Consider the following 10,395-nt stretch of genomic DNA (forward strand, 5'->3'; position numbering starts at 1 on the left):
TGTTCCCGTGCGCTTATCAACAACCGACCGACCCAAATGACTGTTCAAGGTCGTCGCAGTCCTTAGCACTCATTAACCCAGACACCAAAGCCGACTTTTCGGGTGCGCACGTCGTCTGTAAAGTGGCAAGCGACCAGTATCGTGACAAATAATGGCCCACAAAAATATTCGGCAGAAATGTGCGTGACTCAGGATTCTAATTTTATTACAAGTGAAGGTGGCCCGTACGTGTGTAGATTCTAGGTTGACCAATTGGCAGGGAGAAGAACCAAATCCAAAATTCTTCCAGCAAAAGGACCAGAACCAGTGCGCTGTTGTGGGTAAAGTGGCATAATTGTTCAACGAACCGACGAAAGTTTGACCCCGGCCAACATCTGATTTCAGGAAGCCTTGACTTCCTTCCTTTTCCACGGGCTCCCCGTTAACATAATCATCATGCTCCACAAAACCCCTTTCGGACACACTTTTATTTTGTCGGCAACACGTGTGTACAGGTTCTTGTTAAAGGTGATGATGACTCAACCTATGAGAGCGAAGGAACCGGGTGCTCAAGAACGCAAAGTAAATACTTGACCCAAAAATCATCTTTTCATTACCCGTGCCCTGTATGTGTGTGTGTGTTGGTTTATGCGAGATGTCCTGTTACCCGGGTTAGCATGGCAATCGTGAACGCCTCCTTCTACCTTTTTCGAACCCGGTGACTCGTCGCCTGTACCTCTTCGTCTCGTCGGACCGTCTCGTGATGCTTGCGCATAAAATCCGACGCGAGCGCGTCCAAAAAACCCGCATCATCACCATTCCCGTTTCCGAGACGCTTCCTTTTTTGCTGCTGCCGCTGCTGCCGGTCGCCAATTAGCAACCCCTGCTTTGTTGGCCGTATACCTTTTCGGTCTGTACCTGGCAGGCACCTGGTAGTGAGGAGGGACCCCGTTCTTTATGCGATCGAATCAACATAAACATACAGCATAGCGTTCGTGTACGGGTGTGTGAGTGTTAGACTGGGTCCCGTAAAGCGACCGTCTCTCATTCGCCATTAGCCCGGTAGAAAGAATGAAACGGCACTTGTAAATCGAGAACCCTGCCACGCACACATTCAAACACTCTTCGTCAGTTAGTGGAGGTCCGTACGAGCATAGCAGGCTATGCACATATCCTTTCCGTCGGTTCGAAGCCATAACGGAGAATCTAGTCAGCCTGGTCAGTCAACTGAGCAGCGTTTTACGAAACAGTTTACAGCAATCACTACCCCGGATAGAGAATTTACTGAAGAGACAGTCAAAGGAATTACAGTGTCCGTTTTTGTTGGCTTGATATACTGTGATACAGTTTGTTTTAGAAGGAGTTGAAGTGAAATATTTGCTATAATTTATAGTTTGCCCGGTTGCAACGAACGCGCCAACGACCCTCAGACAACTTTATCGATTTGTGGTTCTACGTTAACAATCTGTGCGTGTTCTCCGGACATTTCAAGCAATTCTATAGTGTAGTTAAAATAATTCAGGTAACTAATTTATGTTTCTTTTTGTGTGTTTTTGCAGAGTTCTGAAACCACCAGGCGGTGGCAGCAGCGATCTTTTCGGTGCGGATCAACTTGGACCCAACACGCCGCGCACCATGAGCAAGAACCGTATGCAGTCGAACATTTTTGCGGCCCCAGCGGACGCCCACAAGAATGGTAAGCATACGTTCCTAAGGGTTCCCCCCGGTTAGCATAAAACCGGAGCATCATATCCGGCTGAAGCACTGATGCCGGTGATCGAACCTCACCGATGCTCATATTATGAGTACGGATCAAATGACTCCCCGGCTTGTTATGTTGTTTGTCCCAACGATTTCTAAGTGTTTCTGTGTGTATGTGTGTGTGTGCTCGAACAATGCAAGAGACTTGCACCATATTGAGAGGGACAGAAATGAACATGAGGATCAATCCGGGAGAGGAGGTACCACCACACAAGTCGACAGAGAGTGTCCCCTAGCCGCATAAACACTGGAATGCACCTACCACCGGATGCGTTCCTCTGTGCGTGTGTATGTTTGTTTGTTTGCAATACGGTTGTGTTAGTGTGAAGCCCTGGGTACAAACAGGAATGATCCTGGGTTTTCCTGTTGTGGTCCCTCGTCTTACCAGCTGTGTTTATTCGGTGCAGAAGCACTTAAAACACATGTGGCAGGAAAACTGCAGTGGAAAACCATAAAGTTTTATTTGTTTTTTACCTCCGGACACGGTCTCTTCTGGTGTCCTGCATCGCAAGAAAGTTATATTTGCATAGAAGCTCGTAGAAAAATCATATCTTCTTAACCATTTCACTATCAACTTTGCTTATGTTCTTCCATTTTCTAACGTTTTTTCTTCTGGATGCAGTCTTTCGGCAAGGAGCTCATCGATACTACTTTCTTGGTACTTGGACTCGCCATTTAAATGCTCTTTTACAATCTTTCTTACCTTTCTTCGTTCCGTTAATCTGTTTGTGTACGCTCGTTTCCTTCCATGTTTCGGTTTGTTTTTTGCTACGTTTGTCCCTGCTAAATTCCAAAACCAGTAAATTTGTTAAACAATATTGCTAGCTTGTTTGTAATACCGGTTTACAGTTCTAAATTACCTACTCCTGTATCTTGATCATGTATTGCGCTGTTTTCTTACTTCTTAATCGATGTCCCGTTTTGCTAGATTTTTCCTCCAGCTAGAAACACGCACCATTGTTCGTGAAGCTTTTCCATAAAGTGTAATCGTCAAATTATCGCTCATCATTACGCCCTCAATTACGCTCCCGCGATCCGATAGCTATTGAACCCATTTTCATACCCATCGATTACCTCAGCACAACTTCACCACACCTTACAAGTTGTTGGCCTGCCCTGTTTTCTCATGATCACCATTCGTAGCAATTGTGTTGTTTGCTAGAGACCAACCTCCACAGCCCAAATCTCCGTAATCAAGTGTCGCATTGTGTTTTTCTTGCTTTCCTAACCATCCAAATTACACGTCGAGATCACCTTATTCGTTCGCATCTCTTCCGTATTGGTTTCGTTGTTTTGCACGATCATTTTCTTACGTTCGCCTCGTCTTCAAGAAGAGGTGGCTCAATGCCTTACTTAAAGGTGACAATCGGTCCGTTTTTCCTGGAGGACAATGCAAGGGAAAATGGATGGCGTATTGTCACCTTTACGTTTGAAGCAAGGCGCATAACAACGGCAGACCAATTTTCTTCGGCGCCATTCGCTCGCAAGGTGTCAGTTTAGTTGGCGCTTGTAATCACATTACCTCTAGAGCATTATCTTATTATCTGTCCCCCAATGCGCGGTACGTGTGGGAGAGATACCTTACGTCTCGCGACACAGTGTGAGACACACGCGCGCCATCCCATCATTTGCTCGCTGTTGTAATTTGATCGTAATTCTGTCGAAGGTAGTGTTGTGTGGCAGCAGCAGCATAATCGGGTACCCCTTCGAAATGTCCTTGTTCTTGTTAAGTAGAATAAGCTCCCGCCATAAAGTTGTTTAGCAGTCGGCGCAAACCATCCATATCCATATAGAATGATAGTTGTGTTTTATTGTAGTTCTATAGCAATTGAGGGACCGTCGTGTGTTGAGGCGTTCAACTAGCCAGAAACGAATGCTTCCACAGCTTATGGTTGAGTGCCTCAACCACACGCCATTGTGTCCCGCCAGTACCACCCCCACGTTCGCCCAACAACTTCATGAATGTTTGACGCATGAAGAACCTTCTCATCCCTCTCTTTCTATCTGTCTGTGGTCCCTTAAATCTGTTGCTGTAAACCGCAGTAGAATGATGGCATCAGCTTGATAAGAGAAGAAGAACTAATCATAGACATGTTGCTTCGTCCACCAGGATCGGAAACTCCACGTCGCGCCGCCCAGGGACAGGATTCGCACAACCGCCTGTTCGGCGAACTGAACCGTCCGTTCACACCGGCCAAGAACCACATGAAGAGCAATCTGCCGATCGGTGGCGACCATACCGATGGTGGCAAGCCGCACCAGAACGGCAAATCGAACGGAGTCGCTCACCAGAACGGTAACGGCACAGCGAACGGACATCACACCAACGGACACAGCAATGGCAATGGACACATCTCGTCGGCTTCCTCGGACAATGGATCCAGCCACAGTAAGTATGCGGGGATCAGACTCTCGTCCGCACTCGTGACACACCCTATATCTCCTCAAGTTGTTAAGGACCTCTAGTTTTGTACGTATTGAGTTGAGTTGTGCACTTGTTTTTGTGTTTGTTTGTTTGTCGTGTGTATGTGTGACGCTTTCTGTGAGGGTTGCGGGACCAGATTATTTTGCACCCATCTCGGGAAAAGGCAAGGAGGTACGCAAAAACCAACATACCACTTTTGAACATGAACTTCACGCTCGATTGGAAGGTTACTGTGGCGGATCGGTGATCGATTGACGCGCCACTCTTGCAGGAACTTCCTTCCAACATGACCCAATAAAATTACTGTGGGATCACCACGTCCGGTTTGTGGAGACCCTCAGGTGAGGAGGTGTGTGCGTATCGGATCCGTCTCGTGGTGACGACAATTGTGTCCATGCAAAACTGTTCGATCATGTGCAACGGTTCCGGATCGCTGACAGATCTGTGGCTTCTGTGTACGGCCGGTTCGCCATCACCTTCGATTAGTCGCTCCGTCGATGGGTGTTCCTGCAGTGTGTACCGGAGCGCTATCGCTGAAAACCTTGACGACATTCCGTATCAAATGGCGCCGTTTCGTTATTTACCTGTGCACAACACCGACGCAAGCCTTTTGTTTTCCGGTTTTTGGGAGTCACCTACGGGAGGGCACACTGACTACGATTATTGTTTGGATGATGATGCATCGCTTTTGTGATTTACCGCCGCTAACGTGTGTGTGTGATTGTTTTTTCTCTCTCTCTCTCCCTCAATTTGCTTCTTTTGACGCAGTTTTCCTGAGGAGATTAAGTAAGTTTATGGGGGAGTGGTAATTATGTTACCACCTTTACCCGCCCTACTCTACCTTCAACAATTTGCTTCCTCATTTAGATGCTTGAACCGTTGGGAAAACCCAATGTCACAACCACCCCCCGAACGGCACAGGTCACATCATTATCATTAGTTGAGACAAAATTACATTCATAAACATGTCAAAAAGTTAGAGTTTCTTGCCTGTTTAATTTTCATTTTCTATATCCATATCTGCTTTAAGGATGGATTAGAGTTGCCATTTTATTTAAGGCGTTAAAATTAAAGGAAATTTTTTGTACGCTTCCATACTTCCATATACTTTTAGTGATTATTGTAAATATTTGCTTTTCATCATCCACCTTGCATGAGTTTTGCCTTTGCCTCCACATAGCCGAAGTTGGAAAACCAGGGAACGGCGGTGTGGTTCCAGTAAATTGCCCCAGCAAAATACGCGTTCGAAGCACGTCGTACGATGTGACGAGTAAAACGTAAACAAAATTAGCTTCATTTTCCGCTCAGGTGCACCCTTTGTAGATAGAGGCGGCAGCAAGCTAGGCCAAAGGAAAAAAAATGGGAACCAATCTTAAGACACCCCCATAATCAAGGTTCACCTTCATCCAATTCGTGACTTCCTAGACCTGGAAACTCTTCAGCGGATTTTTTGTTCTCTCTCTTCTCTATGGGAGATCTAGTTCCAGCACACAAACGATCTCGCGCAGAGACGAGAATCCTCACCGGTTGATGGCTTTATACTGGAGGCGGCAATTAGTTCTTGGATCTAGATTATACCTTCTAGAAGGGGGTACATGATAGGTTGTAGCAAAGAAATATGTTCTTCCGCACAACGTTGACTTTGTTGTGTCAACGCTTGAAAAAAACGGTGCATTAGGTACAGTGTCGTCTTCCTGTTACAATTCGCAACTCATTGTACATTAATTTCGCGCCATTACGCCATCACGGACCTCTGTGTCTGTAAAGCGTGACGACATTAGGCTTGTAAGATCAAGCACAGCTCATCAGCGTGAGACCCACACCCCAATCATCACCGAGTAGTGGAAGTTGTGAAAGCGGCTTAGCGCATTCTGCTGCACCTGGGAATGCGGGAAGATCTCACCAATTTCGGTTCCGCAAAGCTTATCATCTGCTGCACGTAAAGTAGTAGTACTGTTGTTGGCTCGTATATGCTCCAAGTCTTCTGATGGAATCGAATGTTTCTTTTCTGATCTCTCTTTTCCCTATAATGGCTTAACCCGACATCCTCTATCTGGAATGCGCTTGTGTGTGTGTATGTTTGTGTATCTGTGTGTAATGTACCCGTAATTATGGCACATCTCTTACGCGATGATCGATCGTTCATCACCCTCGCCGCGTTCGTGTATGCGTTCCGGTGTGCTATCTCTGTTCTGTACGCATCCCTTTAATCTACCTCATCCTCGCTACTAAAACAACGCTTCTACTACTACGCCCTGCAACAACAACCTACGTTTACTTCCAATGACGAAACGCAACGCAAGGTAATGATGAAGATGCATCACCGGATTCGGCCTACTCGTCCACCCGGTCACAGATGCAGCAGCAGCAGCAGCAGCAGCATCAACAGCACAGCATGCAATCGATGGCGGGTCCTGGTGGCATATGGGCGCCGTTCGATTCGACGGTCGGCCTGGTACCGCCCCTATCGCCCCGACGCCATCTGCAGTTCTATCCGAGTGGCGAAACGCTGAATCCGACCTATGCATCTAACATTAATCTCTGCATCAGTGATGACATCATTATCAGTGTGACCGAACATAACGACGATGCGGTCGGACTAAACGGCAACGATGGCAAAGGTAGCAGGAGACGCCGAATCTGTAGTAGGGGGGAAAAACAAGGACGATTCCTCCATTACCTATTTATCGCTGTAGCGCTCAGTATAATGGCATGCGAATGATGCGAATCATTTAACTTTTCAAAACTTTGATCCCAATTGGACCATTACATTTATCCTCCTTCGTTCTCTCTTACGTTACGATGTGACTTGTTGTGACACACTAGTGCTTTTGTTTTATTTGCTTGCGTTACTCTATGCTTTCACTAACCCTGTTTCATTTTTCATACCTTCAACTTGAACTGCTTTTCCTTCACCGCTCAATTAGCATCGCCAAGGTCACCACGCTCGCCACGGTTTGCGCAACGGAACCCAGTTACCGGCAACGGAGTCGAAGATTACGCCGACAAGCCACGGAAGCTTAGCTCGAGACGTGGAGCAGGAGGTAAATCGTGCCGAATCCCCCTCCCTCCTCAACCTACCTCTCCATGTCCAGAACCTCACCGCAACGTTAATATCCCAGCTAAACGGAAGAACCGTCGTTGTTCCTTAGATCTCTAGAGCTTCCTTTCAAAATTGCACATAAATATACCACCGAAGAGGGGAGTTGTGTGTTTTGCTGATTGTGCGTGTGTGTGTGTCAAACAGCGGGTGTTCAACGCACTTTTCCTCACATCCTTCCTAAACACTGTTGCACTCTTTCTTATGGTGACTAAACCATTTATATATCCATTTTCTAACATACATATACTGGACCACATGCATAAACTAATCTGTGAAATGGCTGTAACATTTGGTAACAAAATGGTGGATTCCATGGTTAAAGTTTGCTTTAAGCACAAAACAGTTTTGTATGCAGAGATGTATGTGCATTTTACCTTACCCATATAGGATTGAACCGTTTCAGCCAACGTCCACGTGACATTCCAACACCAACTCCGACGAGACGAATGGTTAAATATATTCCCCTACGATAAGCTCTCCAATCCTGATATTATTTTTTTGTCAGGACCAACTCCAAATTGGAGAATCGGTCTTTTATAAACCCTTTTTTAAGTAAATGTTCAACTTTTACTAACTTTGTCCCCGTATTTTTCTTCCTCTTACGCTAGACGGCAATCCGGTAACTGGTGAAGGGTACAGCAAATCGAACGGTGCAGCAGAAATCAACACAACGGTGCCGTCGCTGAACGGAGGTGGCCATGTTATCAATAAGAATCGCATTCCGCCCGGTGGATTCTCGTCCGGTCTGTGGTAAACAGCATCCTTTTGCTGGCGGTCTTTTACAACAACAACAATAAAAACGCGAACCCCATAATCTGCTGAGAGCCCAACATCATCAACCAGCAGAAGCAAACTACATCCCACATCCGTCAGAAAGTAAATCAAACAACTACTCTCCATCACTGATTCGTCCTCGTGGAAAGCACACAGATCCACAGAGATAGATTTTCACACAGGTCCATCCAAGCACACGCCAGCATCCAATAGCGAATGATGATCACAGACGATCGCGTATATGATGATGTTGATCATAAAACCGAGTACTATTATACGATCGTGATACGTGAAGAAAGCATATACCGGATCCGGCTTCGTTCGGATAATGTGTGACTCTTGTTCGGTCCCTAAGCAAAGAAAATAAAGTAAGAGCGTATTGGTGTGGGGGTTTTATGGTGTGAAACATTTTCTGTGTGAAAATGTTATATGTTGCAATTATTTAGCGATGCCTCCGTACAGTTACAAGTCTTTCGAGGCAAAGAAGGGAAAAAACAGAATTATAAATATATCGAACAATAATCGAATCGAACGAACGTTTGGCAAACAGTTGTGTAAAATGAGCCGATCCCCCTGATCCGCTGCTAGCGTATAGCGTACGTACGGACACCAAACCCCGAAACATACGAGATTTCCAGATAGGGAGGGCCGAAACAAAAATGAAACAAAAAACTTGGAAGAAAGTTTGATGCAAAGAGTTGAAAAACGAACGGGCGAGAAGAAACTAATAATGGCACTATATACATGCAGTAATAAATTCTTTGTATTAATGAATACCTATAATAATCACCGAGGAAAAACCAGCGTGTGTGAGTGAGAGATGAAATTGCATTGGTCCTAAAGTGCATCAATTAATCGAGACCGGAGGTACGGGAAAGGCAAGAGGAAAGTATCAGGATGGCGCGATCTTTAGAGAGATACACGCATACAGTACACACAGAAACACAAAATCCATATATTTATCAAAAAGCAATGTGAGTTATACATATAGTTACTGTGCGAACGTGCGCAACACATTGTATGGGTGGATATAGTGGTGTAGGAGCATAGTGTGCATGAACGTACGAAAAAAAAAAAACAAAATCAAATTCAATATTACAACAAATATTGCAATAGGAAACGAGAAATTAAAACGATCGAAAATGGAGCAAAATTTGTTAGCTGTGTAAAAAGTAATGCTATTACACTACTATATTGCTACTGCTGCGCTGCATCATCGATTCTAGTAGCTAGCGGCAACGATCGTTGCCTGTAGGAAAATTGTTCTCGGTTCCCCAATTGTGTATCAAAACGTTCAACACGAAACCTTCGAAACCTGCCCCATTTGGCCTTAAATCTTGTACCGAAACCGTTCGAAACAAACTTCAAACAAAAAGCGTCCTTTCCCCATACGAATGTGTGTGTGTGTGCATTTTCAAGAGAAGTTTATATTTGAGCATCTAAATGATTTAAAACCGAATGAGCTTGTCTCTGGAACTTTTCTCACATTCTTCACACCCCTACCCGTGTGGTAGTTTTGCGCTTCCCGCGAATGTTCCCGCTCCGTTGGAATCGTTTTCCCATCTCCCCACACCCGCACAGGGTGGTAGGAAAGTTCAAGAATAGGTGATGATGTATTTCATTCGAATTTGATCTTGCTTGCTATTATAATTTTTATAAAATTATCAGCTCTATTGAAGAAAGAACGGAATGCGCGGTAGTGAGGATGGGGGAGCGCAAGGGAAACGAGCATACAATTTTGTGTTGCTTTCTGTTTGTTTTGTGTAATAACTGTTGTGCCTCTTTCTGTCTGTTTTCATCTGCCTCGTAAAATTAAATCTTTTCTCCTTCTATTCTACAGTGTGTGTGCACATTTTGTTTTTGCTAACTTTCAAACGTTTTATTGCATTTATGCAGTTTCATTAGTACTGACCCGAACCACCATTGGATTGGATTGGAAGAGCAAGTGCTGCGCATCTCGTTTAGCGAGCGCGAACGCCCGATATGTTTGAATTGGTTTGTGCCTAAATCAACGAGCCAACCAACCAACCAACACATACACACGTGAATAGACACCATATAAGCGAACATGTATCTCCTAAACAACAACAAGAACATAACGGAATGATTTTTTTTTCTCTTTTGTAATAATACATTTTAATTTAATAAAACACGAACCTGAGTCGCTGTTAATGATGCCTGCACGTCCGAAACGTTAGACTTCCTCCGTAGAGTGTATTTTTTTAACTTGATTTTTAAGCATTAATTGAATTTTTCATTGAGAAAAATGTATAAACAGATAATTTGACACAAAAGTAAGTATAAAAGAAAAAAAAGTAGCTTAAATTTGCCGAAAATAAATGCCCAGTCTTGA

At 44.6% G+C, this 10,395-nt stretch overlaps 1 protein-coding gene across 7 annotated transcripts in view; it reads left to right on the top strand.

Annotated features, from left to right (window-relative positions):
• LOC118506509 (microtubule-associated protein Jupiter) overlaps positions 1-10,194 on the top strand; it is a 111,870-nt gene extending 101,676 nt beyond the window's left edge. For 4 of the 7 annotated variants that reach the window (XM_036043730.1, XM_036043727.1, XM_036043729.1 and 1 more), the window contains 7 exons: positions 1,539-1,675; positions 2,363-2,398; positions 3,851-4,129; positions 4,934-4,951; positions 6,469-6,786; positions 7,093-7,209; positions 7,877-10,194. In XM_036043730.1, coding sequence (XP_035899623.1) covers positions 1,539-1,675; positions 2,363-2,398; positions 3,851-4,129; positions 4,934-4,951; positions 6,469-6,786; positions 7,093-7,209; positions 7,877-8,022 — 1,051 coding nt within the window. In that variant the 3' untranslated portion in view covers positions 8,023-10,194. Of the gene's footprint in view, positions 1-1,158; positions 1,447-1,538; positions 1,676-2,362; positions 2,399-3,850; positions 4,130-4,933; positions 4,952-6,468; positions 6,787-7,092; positions 7,210-7,876 lie in introns of those variants that run through there. The other 3 variants (XM_036043732.1, XM_036043733.1, XM_036043731.1) reach the window with 3 other exon arrangements.
• The last annotated feature ends 201 nt before the right edge of the window (positions 10,195-10,395 follow it).

This window comes from Anopheles stephensi, chromosome 2, assembly GCF_013141755.1.
Source record: "Anopheles stephensi strain Indian chromosome 2, UCI_ANSTEP_V1.0, whole genome shotgun sequence".
Taxonomy (NCBI): Eukaryota; Metazoa; Arthropoda; class Insecta; order Diptera; family Culicidae; genus Anopheles; species Anopheles stephensi.